Consider the following 18,116-nt stretch of genomic DNA (forward strand, 5'->3'; position numbering starts at 1 on the left):
AACCATTTCTAGTCTGATTTTCTGGCCTTCGTGTTTTCCAGGGTATAATCTAGTCCTCCATGCTAGAGTGAATGATGTCAATTGGTAATATGAATACACAGTAAGTATATTTGCTTTGACGGCCACTGCGCGCCTCGTGGAAACTCATACTCAAGCAATAGAAGGGTTTCGACTTGACAGTACTAATATGCGATGTAAATGTGTATAGACGACTACATTACGAAATATCATTGAGCTCTTCAATAACTCTATGATTCAGTTAAGCCTGTTTTTTAAAGCAAAGACGGAGACGGATATCGGAGCGTTGATTGGTCAATGTTGTGGGACCGCCCCCAGGGAGAGGCGTAATATTGGCCGAGGCGCGTAACGCCCTGTATGAGCGCTAAGAAGCAGTAATTTAGGATCATCTCTAGTTCTTCTTCAACAGGTCCTCAACTTTCAGATCTGTACAAACTCAGGTTTTTCCTCATTCAAGCCTCCCCCATCCTCTCCTCCTCGTTTGGCCGAGTCCTGCACTCGTGTGCTGTCGCTGGTTGTGTTTCCCTGTCTTTCCTCCTTCTATACTCCGTCTTTCATCAGGTGCTTCTCTTCTTTTCGTCCTACCACCCCGTCAATTCCATACTTCTCGTCAAGTCCCTTTCCGACTCCTGCACCAGACAGGTCATTAGCACATGCCGCAATCTTTCGATCGGTCTGTCAACTAGTTTCAAGCACTTTTGATCGAGCGCAGATCTACTCTGCTCAGTGTTTGGGGTGTGGTTGGGACGCATAGATTTCTGCTTACCCTTTAGTGGTTCCAGAACTCCGCGTGCCCAACAACTACTACCAACTACTTCATTTGCGCTTCATACATTCAGTCCCTGGCAACCGCTTGCGACCTCCCTCTCTTGTTCGACTACCCTGTCGCTCGCCCTTGACCATCGTCTAAATCATTTTATCTGGGGTAGTCGAGCCTGTTTTCCCTCTTATCTCAGACTGTTCGGTCTGTTGTTCCGTCTTGCTCGGTAGGTGTTACATCTCGTTTGTTTCGCTCGCACCACGTATCTGGAATTCTCCGTCTCATTGTCAAAGCTTGGTTTACTTGACTACTTGATGTTGCGACGCCATGTATCAGTCTAATAACTATAGTTTCTGTCTTGTCCTTTCCGCCCCTCTTTGATGAGATTTATTCTAGTCCTTGCTTCTCCCGTCAGATCATTTCCCTCTCGCACTCTCTTACTTTGTCTTGGCAAGCACAAGCGAACTTTTCAACCCGAGTTTGATTGACTAATTCTACGTTCAGGTTCCCTGATTCTCGGGTTTTCCTTAGAGGCTGTTCTCTAATTTAGACCTCGTTTGTAGCTTCTTTCTCTATTGTTATTTATGCACTTTACCTTGGCCCAACCATGAGACCCGTCTCTCAGAGCGAAGCCGATATGGAGAGTCATACTTCAGAGATGGCCAGCCAGGACTCTCCGCTGCGCCGAAAATTCTCCGAACCTCTACACACGAAGTCTGACTCCACCAAAACAACACCATCCCCAGCACCAGATGCTTCAATATGTGCAAAGTGTGGAGAACATATTGAGTCATCCGCTGACATGTCTCTTGATGCCGCCATTAAACGGCATATGGACTATAAACACCTTACCGCCAAAGATATGGCTCCATATAAGAATCATGAAAATGGTATAGATTATGAGAGCCAAACATACGATGGCGACGAGGATGACGAGCAGGTCGAAAATGGAGACCTGGTTGTTGACCAAGCCAATGGCTCACCCCGTTCAGCGGACTACAATGATGGCAATGTCGAAGTTGCCGAAGAGGAACTAGCGGAAGCAACCGAGACCTACATTGGAAAAAAGCGTGCTACGCTTGATTCAGACCGTGCCGGAGTTAATGGTGATGGCGAGGTGCCCGAGGGCGAGTCTGACGTTGCTCTCTCCAACCAACTCCACGAGTTCTCTCGCGATGAGTATTCTGCATCTATCGAGAAGCGCCTTCACAATTTATGGAATATACATGATGTTCGTGAGTTCACCAAAGACTATGAAGAGAACACAAGTGAAATGAACGAGACCTGGGCGACTGTATTCCATGAAGCAAAGAGTGCCAAGAAACGCAATGCTCCAGAATTTCTCCAGCGACCGGATCCCTACAAGGCGACAAAGGTTGGACGCGGCGAGTTCCTTGAGATGGCACCACTTGAGGATTTCTTGTCTCAACTACGCGATCCCGAATTGCGCACCAGTGATGAGCTTTATGCTATCACTGAGAATGTCGCTTATGCCTTGAAAGTGTGGCAGGATGAATTTTTGGCGATCGACAAGCTACAGAAGCTGGCTACTAGGCACAATCTTAAGGTCACGAGCGATCCTCGAAAACTTGAGCGGCCTCAAGTATTTGAGGACAAGAAGGAAGCAATGCTTTACGGCTACAAGTACGACCCGAAAGAAGACAAAGTCGGCCATCAGAACCCCTTTTTACAGGGTGGCTTTAAACCAACCCCTGCCCAGTACCGGAAGATGCTTCAGAAAGCTGGCCCGAACAACCCCAATCCTGATGGTTGGCGAATCATCTCTAAATTCGGAGTTGACCATGTTCCCAAGTTCCAAAACCCCCCACGCGAAGATGGAATTGCAAAGGCTACTCGGAAACGCAAGGCTGCTGAACTTGAAGCGGCTAGTCGAGCCAACGAGTCTGATGAAGCTGCAGTTGCCGAAACTGCTACGCCCGCTGAGCCCGACCAAGATTCCGCAAAACGCCGTTCCCGCAACCGTCGCCAAGGTGACGAACCAAATGCCGAGAATGGACGGAGCTCCACCCCACGAGGTCGGGGTGGTCGACCTCGCGGAAGGGGTGCAGCTCGTGGAGGTTCGCGTGCTGCTTCAGAGGCCCCGCTGGCGCCAGCCCCTGCAGCCGGAAACCCGGCTGGCTCAACACCTGTATCAGAGGGCTTAACACAAGCACGAACAGGGGTCTCACAGTTGGTGCCAATTGAACCGGCGCCGAACGGAGGCCCGGCGACTGCACCTGATGCGAAGCCACCAGCAGGAGGTGCGCAAGGTGTGCTTGATGCAGCTGAGGAAGCGCGACGACAGAAAATAGCAAACTCGAAGAATCCAAAACGCACAGAAGCTATGCTTAACCACTGGGCTCGCTTCAACCGAGAAGGACGGGTCCGTAACCCGAAACGATCCAAGGCTCAAATTGAAGCCGATAGAGCTGCAGACGCCGCGAGGAAAGCATCAGAGGGCGCGAAGCTCGGGATCAAGCAGAAGAAGAAATCAGCCAGCCCTGCTCTCCCCAACCCTCCACGAGTCGACGCCGGCCTTGCCCCTGCACCGCCGCAGCCAATGCAGTTGGCTCCCCCGCCCCAGTTGGCCCCAGGACCTCTTCCTCACCCTCACTCTCATCCTCCTCCTCACCCCCACCCTCACTCTCATACTCATACGCATACATCGCAGCTGCCATCGCAGCTACCGCCGCTTGCTGCACCACGTGGTTTGGCACCATATCCGCCTCCGCATCTAGATCCCCGACCTATGCCGCCGTTTCCTCTTGCTCGTGGACCTGGTCCTCTCCATCAACCGCCACCGCAGCCCTATCGCACGCCATACCCCGATTATTTCAATAGTCCTTATGGACCACCCCCGCTGCCTCCTCCTGGTCACCCGCGACCTTGATCATACTGCTCGGACCTTCCCGCCCCCTCCCCTTTTTTATTTATTTATTTATTTATTTTTTTTTTGCCTATGTTCCCTTGTTTTATTTTATGTATTCCACTATGGAGGCGGACTTGGAAGGGTGGCTGTACATTTAGCACTTGTTTTGTCTATAAATATCCGGCTACACACTTTTTGGGTTTTTCTCCTGAGCGTTTATACCAGCGTTAGGCGTTTGGGGTTGCTGTTCACATCTTACTGTCTTATTAATACTGTACTTTGTCATTTTCTATATTGTATTATTCATAAGTTGGTTAAGAGAGCCGTCATGTCATGTTTTGGGTGGAAGTGGTTATTGTTAAACTCGAAGAAGACAGAGCTTTTGGTCATCCTATTAACTCGGAATTGTATGCCAATTCAAAATGTTCTCTGCTTTGCTTTTTACCACAGAAGCCATTGACTGAATCACGTGCAGAGGAAGTAAGCTGCTGCACGTGATGAGGAGTTCTTCTGGTGCTACCAACTTCACCATGACCAAAGATCTCCACCAACACTCTCTTACTCACCTCAACGACACTTATCAGATTGCACCTTATTCTATTTCGTATCCTTGTCGCGATGGGAAAGAAAAGACGCAGCCCCACTTTGGAAGAGGTTCTCGCTCGCCCTTGGTGTTATTACTGCGAGCGCGATTTCGATGACCTCAAGATTCTCATCTCACATCAGAAGGCGAAACACTTTAAATGTGAGAGATGTGGCAGAAGACTCAATACAGCAGGAGGTCTGTACCATAATTTCAAGTTGTGGCGCATTGCAACTGTAGCTAACTCCGATTCTAGGGCTGTCTGTTCACATGAGTCAAGTACACAAGGAGCAACTTACCGCCGTCGACAATGCACTATCTAACCGGTCGAGTCTGGATGTCGAGATATTCGGAATGGAGGGTGTTCCAGAGGATGCCATTCAATCGCATAACCAGCGCGTTATTGCTCAATTCCAGCAATCAGAGGCAGAGCGACAGGCAATAACGGGAAACCCGCCGTCCGGAGCATCGAGCTCCAGCGGCCAACCTGCAAAGAAACCAAAGGTTGAGAACATATCAGATTTGAAGAAGCGACTCGCAGAGCACAAGGCGAAGAAAGCGGAGGCCCGAGCTGGAGGAAGCAGTGGCGAAGCAACTCCTGTCGGTGCAGGCCAGACTCCCAATGTGCCCGGATTCGTAAGTGACGCTTTCTGCAAACATAGACACATTTGCTAATATATTGCGCTGCTAGGCACAACAACCAACGACTGTTGCTCCTACGCAAACGTTTTCTTACCCTCAACCGTATGGCGGGGCTGGTTCCCCTTACCAGGCAACGGCAAGTCCTGTTTACCCAAATTATTCCCCCGGGCAACCGCAGTTCCCTACTCCTACGCAATACTCTACTCCTGCTGGTTACTCGCCCCAACCAGTTCCAGTTTTTGGAAACACACCGCCGCAGTTGCAACAACAGCCGCCTCCGGCGGTCAACAGCCCGCAAACCACATTTGCGCCTCGATCGGGAAGCCTACCCACGGCGCCGAGTCTCCCGCAACGACCCGCTGTCGGTGCTCCTCAAGTCAACGCATATCAGTTACAACAGATGCATATGGGCCACCCTCTTCCGGGGACGGCTGTGCCCGGCCCTGCCAATGGCGAGAAGCCCGAAGCTACGGCGATTTCGTCTTCGATTGACGATCTTATCTCTGGAGCTGCCAAACAAGCTGATCAGGCGGCGGCAGCGACCGCCAAACCTGCGGAGAGCGCAGAGGAAAAACCGAGTAAGAAAGATAAGTCGAAGCAGTCACGGTTGGTGTATTCAGATAACGAGACCAGCCCGGAGGAGAAGATGGCAAGATTGCCAAGGTACGCATTCAATCCTGATCATCGGACGGAGACGACGCTTCAAGAGCTTCCTGCGTCAGTAGTCGTCGGGCAAGTTCCCATGTCAGAGGCCACGGTCATGCCGACGCCATGATCAAATACTTCGCATTCACTAGCCTCCGATAACAAAGGTCGAGGCAGCTTGCAGGTTATACCAGGGACAATATACTCCAGCTAAGTCGTGCATGTTGAATTTCTAGATACGCTATGAGTGCTCTTTTCTTTTTGCTTTGCTTCTGGTCATATCTTGTGCAATTTCCTGCCCTGATGCTTTGTCAGTAGTTTTGCCGGCGCGGTGTCTCTTACACTGAACTCCGGCTTTACTCTCTGGAGTCGACAACGGGCAAAACTGCAAAGGCGGCTCGATGAAAAAGAAATGGGTCGATCTGGTGTAGTCTCGGTGAGTGCGCTGCGTCACCCTGACCGAGGACAGATGCTTCGGATATGGCGATGCGGTTGTGGTGCAATAGCTTGCACCTCAGCAGCTGGTATCTCATCTTTTTTCTCAAGGATGATCCCTAATCTTACCTACTCTACTGTCTGAGCCGGCATCTTAATCCTCGTTCGCTTTCGTTACGTTTGGGCGGGGGTTAGATATTTCGTCCCTTCTGTAAGTTTCGCCAAGGTAGGCAAGACATAGACACCATATGATCATGAAGATGACGAATGCAATCCACTAATTCCACTTCATTTTCTCTCTTGTCTCTTCCATTCCCGCATCTCAATTATATTTCGGTAAACGCATTTCACTCTCCCATTTCGACTCCAAAGATTATTAAACTTAAACCTTTCTCCTAACCGCTCCCCCAAAAACCACAATACCATAGATCGCTAGAAAACTCAGAACAACCGGTACAAGTTTCCTCAGCCGAATCGCCCTCGGAATCGATGCACCGCCCAGCACAACAGATGCGAGAAGGCCGATCTCCTCGCCGTATGTTTGGCCGCTGCGCAATCGGAGGAAGGAAAACAGATAGAGAGTCCCGACGGATAAACCGGCGATTATGGAGGGGACTGAGCCGGTGCGCGAATAGCCGATTATTCCGCCGAGACTGGTGAGAAGGGAGAGAGTTAGGGCGGAGGTTGTTGGGGTGGCCTGAGACTATGAAAGAGAGGTTTAGTTAGGAGTCAATCAGTTGGAGTTTGTGAAAGGAGGTGGTAGTGGCTGGCAAGAGCTTGTACTTGAGGCGTGAGGGTGAAAAGGGACGTAGAATAGGTTAGAATAGAGTAGAATGAGGATGTACCATGATGGATTGAATGTCGTTCTTTGGTATATAGTATGCCAATTAATATGCCGTAACTGCAGTAAGGAGTGGATTGACGAGAAGCAGTAGTCACAGAGAGTAGATATCAGTAGTTGTTAGCTCGAGCAGCTTTGCGACTGCGATTGTCACAATAATATGGTCTGATGTGGAGTCGAGCTGGAGAGTGGGGAAGGGAGAGCACGGAGGGAGCCGCGGCCCGGGCTCAGCTTCAATCAGTAATGCTTGATTCGAACATCCGTCTCATGCATAACTGTTTGGCGGACCGTGGCGTCAAGAGTTCGGGAAAGCGCATCTTGATATTTCGATAAGCTAGACTTGATTTGGTGGAGTTTTTAACGAGTACATAAACGTCGCTGTCATTGATTGTCTATTGCGAAATCATCTGAACAGTCTATAAAGGCAATCAAAATATAAATGATGAATATATATAACCGCTCAATCAATCAAGGTCAGTGATTTTTGGTTCGTTTTACTTTTGGTCAGCTACGATGTTGTGTGATCGTCGCAGTGGTGTCATTGGTGTCATTGTATTGGTCTCGTCTCGTTTCGTCTTTTACTGGGAAGCCTTGCGCGCAGTAGGTAGATACCTGGACCTAGTTAACCGACAGGAAGGTCGTGAGGTTTAGGTACCGTGATTGCTCTCAGTCCTGGTCTGGCTCTTCGCCGGATGGACGGTGCCCCGTTCAGCCTCCGTCTCCGACTCATCAGAACTCTCGCTTTGCCCCATATCCTGATCTTGGAACTCATCCCTTTCAACAATCCAGAGTATCGGAGTTGCAGCAAGCGCAGAAATGGCACAAAGGAACCACCAAGGCAAAATTATGAAGCCAGCCCTGAGCCCCAGGGAGAATATAGGGCCCAGCATGGCAGGCCCAGCGGCGCGTCCAACGGCGCTCATACTCGTCGCGACACCATTAAGCGTTCCAAGAATACTGAGACTACCTGCGGAATTCGTGAGCAAGATCGTAATACCCGGGAAGTTAAAAATCGATGCTGTAAGTTTGGACAAAATTAAAAGGCATATTGAGATGCTGCGGAGAGATTCCGGGACGAGCGCTATGTAAGGCGTCAGGAGGTAGATAATGGGGAAAACGGCGGCTGAGGCTTTGACGCAGTTTAGGACACCGAAGCGTTTTGCGCAGAAGGGGAAGACGTAGAATTGCATTACTATGCCGATGCAGCCCGTTATGGTGTAGAAAAAGCCGATTCTCTGGGAGTCTGAAGGTACTGAGTTAATTTATGGTAGGGTAGAGGGCGAATGGCTAGGTACTCACCCATGCCAAATCCACCCACGAACTTGAAAGGCAGCTGGACGTCTGGATTGTCCTGGAGGTGCTGCACAGGTGTGTGCAGGAATACTGGAAGAACAGACTCAAACGCCATCGTGTGCACTGACATTAGGGTGTATGCTAAGAGAATTAAAACGGACTGCGGATTAAGCACCTCTCTCCAGCTGTGCTTTTTCACTTCGGCCTTGATCTGGTGTTTGGATGCAGGCAAGCGCTCCCCAAGCAAAGGGGTCGTCTCATCATCCTCCAACCTTTTTGTGACCTTCCGGCAATTACCGGTGCAAAGGCCAGTGAGCATCTGGCCAAGGACCAGACCGGAATCACGATAACCTTGTTTTGTGTGTAGAGTTTCCTAACCATGTTAGCGGCGCTCTAACATAGAAGGGATAACATACATGTAGAAACAAGAACCCGGTCGAGATACCAATAATAAAGAAAAACCCAGCAACCATATTGGGCAGAACAAACGGATACTCCTTAAAAAACCAAGAGTGGCCAAAAATCTCAGGATACTTCTCCGTCGGCCTTGCAAGAGACCCTCCAAACGATGGACCAAAAATACTCCCAATAGTCCAAACCATGGGCATTATACTGAACGCTCTAGGCTGCAGCTCCTTATCCTGTACCATCTCTGCCACCATAGTGCGTATAATGCCAACATTCCCATTCATGAAGCCGATCATACCGCGGCACGTGATGAGCATAGGCAGCGATTTCGACAGACCGAAAGCTAGAGACAGGACCATGGTGGCAGTGAGTCCGAGCAGGATGATGGGCTTGCGCCCGAAACGGTCTGAAGCCGTACCCCAGTAAACGGCCATAGCGGCCTGGGAAAAGGACGAGATGGCCGAGGTAAGACCCGCCCATTTTGCGACTTCAGATTGCGGGACGCCGACGCTTTCAATCATTTCAGGCTGTTCCCGTTAGCGCAGTGACTAGGGCCGAAGGAAAAATGAACAGAGAAGCCTACAAGGTACGGTAGGTACGAAGTCACGGCGACTGTCCGATAAGACCAGTTTAGCCGTGTCTTGAAACTGAGGGCAAGGCTCGATCACGTACTAGGTTCTGCAAAGCGACATATTGCTGCGCGCACAGCCTTTAGCAGAAGATCTAACTTGTTGGGGGCACGGTCAGCCTCTTACAGAGAATGAGAAGCTGCCGAACTGGCAGCTTGGGAGTGCTTGCATGCATTCAAAGAGCAGGCAGGAACTGAGAAGCGAGTAGATGCTGTGGAGACAGCTAAAGATCTTCGGACAACGAGGCTTTTTGAAAGGAAAACAGAAACGAACAAAAATAAAAGATAAAAATGGGAAGGCAAAAAGAAGATAGTGTGAAGAGAAGAAGAAAGTCTAGAGCTAAGGACTCAAGACTTGGAGAAGCTGTCGTGATTGCTGCTCTGCCGCTTTTCCGCACAGAGAGCCAGGCTGCGTCAAGTGATCTTCCCCTCTTTTTGCGATCCTTCACTTTTGGATGAGATTGATTCATGGTGAGTGCCTCCTCTTATCATACCGCTTCTTTCTACAGCTTGGGTCCTAATCTGTCCGTTGCCAGCTGCTAATTGAGATTGTCTAACTCTTTAAGCGGAGCAGCGGAGTCGAGCCGATGGAGGTTGTTTATATACAATGCCCCAGCAACCGTACCTCTGAAGCCGGCGAAGTCTTAATATCTGCGAAAGAAAGCCAATATATGATGTAGAAGGTGACTGCATTCGCAACCCGGCTAATCAACCCATACCATTTCTGAGGTTTCACAGCATTTTTTCTTTACAGAGATCCGAGCGCCCGTATCGATGTTGTACCCCAGAAACCGATCGCGCCGGTTCTGAAGACGACGTGCTCTCTCTCTCTATATATATATATCAACTGGCTAATAAGTCTGCATACATCGAACCTTAGACAAGTGGTCTCAATGGAGATGGCTCAATAAATTTCAGATGGGGCGCCTAAGTTTGTACATTCGCGGGATTCGACAACTGCCGACTGTGTGATTCATCGTATCTGCATGGGATGGGTCTCGATCCCTGCTTGGCTAAGCAGGCCTTCATGCACGCACACTCAGAGCGCCTCCTACTGGAGCAGTTCTGTTGCAGCCTTGACGCGCTCAATGACGATATACTGCCATTTCTAGGTTGATGTTAACGTTAGCATACTCATATGGAACGGAGACAACTGAATTAGCCACTTACCGCGGCGTTAGCTACGTCTCCAGCTTCCAGGCTCTCCACAATACCGGGGTATGTCGCACCGGCGTAACCAGTCCAGAGACCAGGGGCAAATACCACGTGCTTGAACCAGCTACGTCCGTCTAATCCCTGCTGGTACAGGAATTGGCGTTCGATATTTTTGTACTTAGTGTTGACCTCATGGATCAGGAAGAACAACCGGACTTTTTTCCACCAGAGATACCATGGAAGCTCCTCCGTGAGCTGGGACGTCAGGTCCGCTGCATAGGCATCGAACTCAATTGCCGTCTTCTGCAACCTGCTAATCGCTTCGTAGAGAGGACCGAAGTCAAAAGTCAGGCCGTTCGGAAGATTGTCCGCAGCAGGTCTGATCCGATCCACATACTCCTCCAACCCAAGGCTGTAGTCAGTGGCATTAAAGAATAAAACGGGAGTTTCGGCTAGCTTCGCGGCGGCCAGAGCCCAGATCTTGGCGCATGCTTCATGATAAAGCCAATCAGGGTCGCCGAATCGCTGCATCCAGTCAAAACTGTCGTAATTGGAGTGGTAATGGTAGACAGGGTCTTGGCTGCTGGGGCTAAATCCGAGATCGTAACTAGGAATGCCAGCGAAGTCCTGGAACGCAGTGAAATCACTGCCACTACCCATTGTTCCAATGTAACCATCCCAGACATCACGGACAGTCTGTCCCGGAACGGTCTGGTTGGGTGACTGAACAAGGCCAGTGATTTCGTAAATGAGCTTATTCAAAAGCGGGCTTGCGTTGGGGGCAAGCCGGGTTCCAGACGCGGCGACATCAACGTTCAGGTACGCAACATTGGATTTGGAAAGCCAGGGGAGATGATCTTCTACCCACTCTGTGGAACCTAGTAGCCCATACTCTTCACCATCCCAGCTGGCAAAGACAATAGTACGGAGCGGCTTCCAGCCAGCGCGCCGAGCTTCACCAAAGCTACGAACGACCTCGTTCAGCACAGCCGAGCCACTGTTTGGATCTCCCGCACCGCCGGCAATCCAGGCATCGCGATGGTTGCCCAGAATGATGGTATCAGGAAGCGAGCCTGGAATAACACCGATGACGTTCCATAGAGGAGTAGTCACGTATTCCTGCTCATTATACAGGTTGATGACAAGATCATCCGGCGAAGGTCCGATGTTATACTCCACGCCCTTATATGCAAGACCACCGCCTTGCCACGCCTCATTGAAGTCGGATGCCTTTGGACCATGGCCGTTAAGGGCCTTGAGAAGAGGAAGAACGTCCCTATTGGAAACGGGAATTGACGGGATAGATGGAATAAAGTGATGAGGATCCTGCCTCTCACAACCAGGCTTGGATGGATAGCCGGGAGTAGTAGGGTCACCGGGAGCAAAGCCTATACCTGTTATTCACTGCAGTCAGGAACTAAAAGGTGCAACTCACTCAAGAATTGGGTACTACCCCGCTGAACAGCACTGGGGTTCCTCGCCGGGCCTTCGGGATATGGTTTGTAACCATTCTCTTCCGTGTACTCTCCATCTGTTTGTGGATCATCATACAGAACCACGCCAACCATGCCAAGCTCCTGCGCTCTCTTTACTTTCAGACCACGGAAGACGCGACCATACTTGGCAATCGCAATCTTGCCAGAGAGACTAACATTCGCATTGACCAGGTCCTCAAAGTCGGCATAGGTGCCAAAGTTGACAAAGACGAACGAAGCCGTGACGTTTCCACTTGCTGAATATCCGTGGAAGGTCGGTACGCGATCGGGTAAACCGCTGGTACTATCTTCCTCTAGGACATCCTCTTCCAGCGAAGCTTCATAGCTGATGTTACCGCCTTGGTATAAAGCCAGCCGATGGTCGAGAGGGTAGTTGAGATAAACGTCATAAGTAGCGATCTTGGTATCAGCGATGCCGAATTCTTCCCAACGCTCCTTTGTCCACAGCGCCTGGCTGAGGTTTTTACCTGTAAGATGGGGTCCTGAAGTATAATACTTGCTCCATTCGCGGGCACGGGCCGCAGACGGGGTACCCAGGAGGAGGGTCTGGAGCTCCTCCTGATCAAGGCCGTTGCCGCTCGGCCAGGTATTGGGGTAAGGCTGTGCGCCAGGAAGATACGACCAGAGCGAACCGCCCTCACGGGGGAAAAGAGCCTGAGGGAATAGGAATAAGACAAGGGCTACTGCGAGGATTAGACTTAGGGAATAACTGCAGGCTCGGCGTAGCTTGTCATGAGGATATCGGTGGCGCTGGGGAGCGACCTGGACCGGCACAAGAAGTGGAGTTGTCTCGGAGGGAGACATAATAGCCTTCTCTTTCATCGCGGCGCGGATAACAATAACTTGAGTATTATCATCCGGGCCAGCTAAAGTCTCGTCAACGTAGTGTTTTGAGTGTAGAGTAATGGTAAGAAGTTACGAGCAATTAATACAGCGGGCAGGCTGGCGGGTGCTTCCGACGGTCACGTCAATCACGGCCTGTCTGACCGAACCTGATAACGAAACGACCTCTCGCTTACTGCCGGCTTCGGCGATTAACCCGAGAATTGGAGTATATATAACGATGATTTTCAGAAAGCAGTGAACGTGCACCGGGTACAAGACCGACGACAGCGCTCGTTGCTTCTGAAGGCGGGGTTTACCAGAACAATGGATAACCTGGGGCAGATCCTGGAGTAGGACGAGCACAAAATGCTATAGAACAAACTCTTGAAGCAGCTCACAGACAAAGAGGGTTATTGAGTATTATAGCGGATTTGGCAGCAGAATAAGTACTTGCGTATTAACCCTTCACTACGGAGATACTGACATTCTTCGATCATGAAAAATGCTTGTTCTTAGCTTAAGGGCCGCTGCCAGTAGAGTTATGAACGAATCTAACGCCATTCATTGACATACTTGATGTAGCATAAAACCGCTCAATGACGCGCGGCATTAAATGTGTGGCTGGTGCAATATGTGGCTAGTGCCGTGTACGTAGGCTCTTCCCGCATTACCTCTCCATATTCGAACAGCTGGCTTCTTGCACCAGACACAATCTGCTCACAATGTCAAACCAGGGATACGACGTGGTAGTGGACGTGGACGCCGAAGTATGATCAGCTCTGAATTTTTTTTATTTAGCCGAACTGAAGCTAAAAACAAATTTAGGGCGACGACCTCGGACACACCGACCTTCAGGAGGACCTCGAGTTCCACCCATCCAGTGAGCTCAGCTCCTCATACCATCACTACCAAGTAAACTAACAAAACCCTATTAGACTTCGAAAACGACCAACGCAACGCCAAATCCCATCCCGACAATGCCGCCTTTCTAGGCAGCGGCGGAGGGTCATCCTCCCGCCGCAACAGGTCTCCAGGAGGCACACCAACCAAGCACGCATGGTGGTCAATCCACTACTACGAGCAATATTTCGACGTGGACACCAATGAGGTCCTCCGCCGCTGCGTGGCCTCTGTCTACCCGCGTAGCAACTTTCTCGACGTCCTCGAAGGCAATGCAGACCTCTACGGCCCTTTCTGGATCGCAACAACGGTTATCGTGATCCTCTTTCTTACAGGCACAATTTCACAATGGCTCTCGAACAACGACAAGGAGCACTTCAAGTACGACTTCACGCTGCTCTCTGGGGCGGCAGGCCTTGTCTACGGATACACATTTGCCTTGCCCATTGCACTCTGGGGTGCCCTGAAGTGGTTCGGCAGCTCAACAGCTGATCTGGTGGAGTGCTGGGCGCTCTACGGGTACTCGAATTTGGTTTGGATTGCGGTCGCGCTTGTTAGTTGGAGTCCGTTGACAGCGTTGAACTGGGCGCTTGTGGGGGTTGGCTTTGCATGGACGGTCTTTTTCCTACTTAGAAATCTGTATCCTGTGCTTAGTGCGACGGATGCGAAGGCTAGTCGGGCGCTGTTGATATTGGTCATTGTGTTGCATGCTGGGTTTGCGATTGCGATTAAGATCTTGTTCTTCGCGTGAGTTTTCCCCTTCCCCACAACTAGTGTTTCTGAGCTCGTGTGACTGACGTGAATGAAGCCATGGAAGCCCTGTTTCCAAGAAGGGTGATAGTGAGAAGGGTCGCGATGATGATAAGGACGACCATGATGACCACGACAAGCGCATGTTCTGAATGCAAGATCTGTCCAGATTGTTTGGTGGCTTCAAGATATCCGAACCCTGAATTGCTCCGGCAGCATTTCAGCACGTGTATCCAATTTGTGCAGTTTCAAGTCTTTTCACCATGTACACCTCACCTGTACTGTAATCTGTTACATTTATCTACAAGACAAGTATAGCGATTTGAGGGGTCACTGGATTTTACAATTGTTTCATTGACTGCAACTGGTTCCGAGAGTAGCCATGTAAAATGTATCGACTCCAGCTCTTCTGATGTTTCTTCAGCATTTCAACGCCGCTTGTAAAAAAATGAACCTTTTTAGCGTTACAATCCGGCTCATCACAATCACACCCTTCCGCACCAGCAACGCAGAAAAAAACGTAAGCATGAACGAGTCGTTTATTTGAGCTTCTTCTTGGGGCGCAACTGGTTGGAGTGACCGCACTTCCTCTTACGGCAGTTGGTAGCACGGGGAGGGAGACGAGCCTATTCTAGTATTAGTTCTCAAATCCTTCGTCGAAGATGGAACTGAGTCGAGTGGTAATCCGGTAGACGTACGTAGCACTTGCGGCAGATGTTCTTCTCGCAGTTGTACTTGGAAGCGAGGGCCTTGAGCGACGGCTCGATGATACCACCACGAAGACGGAGGACGAGGTGGAGAGTGGACTCCTATAAAATTGAGAGAGGCATAGTCAGCCAACCGTCATCATCCCAATCAAAATTCTTCCGCAAATTCTCCTTGCGACACACCCCTTCTCCTTCTAACTAGGAGCGGCTAACTGGCGTCAAAACTATGACACAAGATAACCGTCCTTCCGCCTCCGCAACCGCAAATCTATACCACGCGCAAAACTCAATCGGTAGACCAGGCCTCATACCTTCTGGATGTTGTAATCGCTCAGGGTACGGCCATCCTCAAGCTGCTTTCCAGCGAAGATGAGACGCTGCTGATCCGGGGGGATACCCTCCTTGTCCTGGATCTTGGTCTTGACGTTGTCGATGGTGTCGCTGGACTCGACGTCAAGGGTAATGGTCTTACCCGTGAGGGTCTTGACGAAACTATTCGAGAAGAACAGTCAGCACATATTCATAGCCCTCTTCTTTCACCCTCGATTTTCCGGCATTCTTTTATTGCGTAAATTCGGTTGACGATAGACGAGAGTTGTGGATGGCAACGGGGTTAATGGCATGTTCGGAAGACCTACATCTGCACTAGAAAGGCGCGGAAAAAAGATATGTTAGCTGGCAGTTCCAAGAGAGTAGCATCACTGCTTAATATCACGGGGTAAACGTACTGGCTGCGATTTTTCGTTGTTGCTGGCTGACAATCGGGCGCTTGGAGGGTTCGAATGAGGCAATGCCCGTCAAAATGGAGTGTCTCGCTTAGCAAGCGGTGGATGAGTGCACGTGAATGGGCATACCCTAGGCCCTAGCGTAACTACTAGTTTAGTGCTTGCGGCCTCAGGCCTAATTTGTTCCCCACATTTTACATTGTTTCCGCACTATACACCGCAGATCGAGGCTTAACCTACTCAGATTCAAGGAATACAAGAGGATGGATGATCAATTATTATGACTCTGTTGTTGGTGTAGATTATATTTGGACTTCACTGCCAAAAGAAAGATTAAATATGCAAGTTTTTAGGGCATTTCCTGCTCGCTAAACTCCTCCATCTCACCAGCATCCGAATTCTCGACTACCTGCATCGAGCGTTCGGCGAAATGCTTGATGCGTCTTTGGTTCTCCAACCATTTGGTAATCTCAAGCTCTGCTTGGGAGACACAACGGACGAGAGTGGAAAGAGATATCCCTGTAATCTTAGCTGCAGTCTCGTAGAATGCTCGTGCTGCGTCTGGTAGATCAGACTCATGCCGGTAGCGAACATATAGAGAGCCAGGCCGAGGTATATCCAGATCAGTTCCACTAACGACAGGATTCGTTCTGAGATATCGAGAAGCGTTTTGTAACATTGCTTCAACTGCTTCCTCTTCGCTATCTTCAGCAGCGGGCGCATTTTGCCGGGTTTCCTTAGAGCCTGACCCGATGGGAAACAGATTGGCCAGGGGGTTAGTTGCTGTACCAATCAGTAGAGGTATTGATATAAGAGAAGATGTTTCGTACCATTGCTGTTGTCTAACCAAGAGCTCTCGTACCAGTCCATGTACTCGTCCAATTGATCCGGTGTCATGGTCAGCACATCGTCCTCTTTGACAAGGATTTCTTTGCCTTTGCCAATTTTCCCAGAGGATGTATTACGGCGATCAAGGAGTTTCTGGACCTCTGCCCAAGCTCCCCAATTGATCGTCTGAACGGTAGGCTCCTGTGCAGATGTGGGATGCCGCTGAACCTCATCGAATGGAAACAAGAGTTTGGTTGCGATCACTATGAGAGTGATGAGTTGAAGTTCAGGCTTGTCGAGCGACTTCCATTTTCTGCCGACTTTTTTGGTTGGGTACTCGAATGGAAATCCTATCAGTGTTTGTAGCCTCTTCGTGACGGGATATATGTCGACTGGGAATATTAGAGCAAAGAATCAAAAAGTGAGTGTGATGTAATATACCTGGTAGCGCAAGCCTCTTGATAAGTCTGTATGTCAAGACGGGAGTATTCAAAGGTGGGAACTGCACCCCGAACTGGCCATGATAACGAAAGGAAAGGTCGAATATAGCAGTATGGAGATCCTCCGGCTTCAATAGCCTCTAGAGAGACGGTTAGTTGGGTACACAAGAGGCACCGACCGTCATACCGTGGTCTCGAGAAGAGCAATGTACTCTTGGGGCAGCTTATCCTTCATATCACGGGGAATATGGAGGAACACCCTGTAATAAGGGATGTCATTACGCATGACCATCCTATAAAAAGTAATTAGCCCTGCTCCAACATATGCATCTAAAACATACCGATGAAAGTCCATGACACTGACTGGGAGCCTCATCAAGAGCGCCGCCAAATAGCATAGAGCGACAGTATCGATTAAACGAGGCCATTGTACGAGCTTGCTACCCACTCTGAAGGTCTCTGTCTCAGTGTCTTCACGACCACTGGCTGGTTGAGAACTGAAAAACTCCGGCTGAGAGTCATCCCCCTCGCCGTCATCGGTAATTTTCTTTGCATAAGTCTCCAAGCGAAGAGCCCAAAGATCGCGAACGAGATCCTAGAATCCATAGATCAGCCATGTTCTTTTCTGACGGGCATTATGCATACCTCGAGCTGTGGCGGAAAGCCATGGTTGTTCACCAAAGCGTGGCATTGCTTCCAAAGAATTAATTGATAGATATGAAGAAACAGGCGATATGCCTGACGACCACGGTACTCTGAACCTGTTAGACTTTCGTACTTAATGGATTCCTAGGACCTACTCTTTTGGAGCTTTTCGGCAACAGGCTTCTTCAACCGGCTGATATTGCCTTGAGTTCCAAAATCATCAGGATCTTCCTCTACTTGCCGGCCCTAAAGACTGCTTGGTAAGCGACATGTTTTGCTTGGTATTCCGTAGTTATTCAGAGTTGGAGTAGAACTACCGCCTGCTGGTGACCCCGCCGACAAAACCAGAGGCCATTGTCAAGGAAAAACCGAGTCTCACGGCATCCCTCCTGGCCGCAAGGCTCTCGCGTGATATATTCCATGTAGGAAAATCTGCTTCATTCTCATGACAACTCAGGTTTGAAAGGAAAGAACATGGTCATCTGGTAGCGGGAAGAGGTTGAGGAAGAATTCATATTTGCTC

General features: G+C 49.8%; 7 protein-coding genes and 1 pseudogene across 8 annotated transcripts, besides 1 other annotated feature; 3 read left to right on the forward strand and 5 right to left on the reverse strand.

Annotated features, from left to right (window-relative positions):
• Positions 1 to 18,116: part of a sequence feature (contig 1.65 1..278071(-1)) that runs on past both edges of the window.
• ANIA_04022 (protein fscA) lies at positions 1,416 to 3,668 on the forward strand (the record flags this gene model as incomplete). The annotated part of the gene is made up of 1 exon (XM_656534.1): positions 1,416 to 3,668. One exon carries the CDS (start codon positions 1,416 to 1,418, stop codon positions 3,666 to 3,668), a length of 2,253 nt encoding a protein of 750 aa, XP_661626.1.
• Positions 4,213 to 5,647, forward strand: ANIA_04021 (putative C2H2 finger domain protein; the record flags this gene model as incomplete). Its single annotated transcript, XM_656533.2, has 3 exons — positions 4,213 to 4,428; positions 4,487 to 4,866; positions 4,922 to 5,647. The coding sequence occupies exons 1-3, from the start codon at positions 4,266 to 4,268 to the stop codon at positions 5,645 to 5,647; spliced, it is 1,269 nt and encodes a 422-aa protein (XP_661625.1). The 5' UTR covers positions 4,213 to 4,265.
• Positions 6,335 to 6,800, reverse strand: ANIA_04020 (TMEM14 family protein; the record flags this gene model as incomplete). Its single annotated transcript, XM_656532.1, has 2 exons — positions 6,335 to 6,655; positions 6,798 to 6,800. 2 exons carry the CDS (start codon positions 6,798 to 6,800, stop codon positions 6,335 to 6,337), a joined length of 324 nt encoding a protein of 107 aa, XP_661624.1.
• On the reverse strand, positions 7,441 to 9,399 carry ANIA_04019 (MFS transporter; the record flags this gene model as incomplete). The annotated part of the gene is made up of 6 exons (XM_656531.2): positions 9,250 to 9,399; positions 9,167 to 9,190; positions 9,078 to 9,106; positions 8,503 to 9,021; positions 8,093 to 8,459; positions 7,441 to 8,045 (listed from the first exon to the last, which is right to left on the reverse strand). The coding sequence occupies exons 1-6, from the start codon at positions 9,296 to 9,298 to the stop codon at positions 7,441 to 7,443; spliced, it is 1,593 nt and encodes a 530-aa protein (XP_661623.2). The 5' UTR covers positions 9,299 to 9,399.
• Positions 10,032 to 12,595, reverse strand: ANIA_04018 (M28 family metallopeptidase; the record flags this gene model as incomplete). Its single annotated transcript, XM_656530.2, has 3 exons — positions 10,032 to 10,230; positions 10,293 to 11,671; positions 11,713 to 12,595. 3 exons carry the CDS (start codon positions 12,593 to 12,595, stop codon positions 10,174 to 10,176), a joined length of 2,319 nt encoding a protein of 772 aa, XP_661622.1. The 3' UTR covers positions 10,032 to 10,173.
• Positions 13,317 to 14,504, forward strand: ANIA_04017 (Yip1 family protein). The gene is made up of 4 exons (XM_656529.2): positions 13,317 to 13,365; positions 13,424 to 13,478; positions 13,534 to 14,245; positions 14,307 to 14,504. The coding sequence occupies exons 1-4, from the start codon at positions 13,321 to 13,323 to the stop codon at positions 14,398 to 14,400; spliced, it is 906 nt and encodes a 301-aa protein (XP_661621.1). The 5' UTR covers positions 13,317 to 13,320; the 3' UTR covers positions 14,401 to 14,504.
• Positions 14,580 to 15,744, reverse strand: ANIA_04016 (annotated as a pseudogene). Its single transcript has 5 exons — positions 15,684 to 15,744; positions 15,594 to 15,600; positions 15,267 to 15,447; positions 14,947 to 15,057; positions 14,580 to 14,874 (listed from the first exon to the last, which is right to left on the reverse strand). Coding segments are annotated over exons 1-5 (655 nt in total).
• ANIA_10501 (TFIIB-type zinc finger domain-containing protein) lies at positions 15,965 to 18,089 on the reverse strand. Its single transcript, XM_050611344.1, has 7 exons — positions 17,911 to 18,089; positions 17,749 to 17,839; positions 17,594 to 17,703; positions 17,136 to 17,543; positions 16,950 to 17,088; positions 16,511 to 16,900; positions 15,965 to 16,463 (listed from the first exon to the last, which is right to left on the reverse strand). The coding sequence occupies exons 1-7, from the start codon at positions 18,013 to 18,015 to the stop codon at positions 16,030 to 16,032; spliced, it is 1,677 nt and encodes a 558-aa protein (XP_050467380.1). The 5' UTR covers positions 18,016 to 18,089; the 3' UTR covers positions 15,965 to 16,029.

Source organism: Aspergillus nidulans, chromosome II (genome assembly GCF_000011425.1).
Source record: "Aspergillus nidulans FGSC A4 chromosome II".
NCBI classification, from domain to species: Eukaryota; Fungi; Ascomycota; class Eurotiomycetes; order Eurotiales; family Aspergillaceae; genus Aspergillus; species Aspergillus nidulans.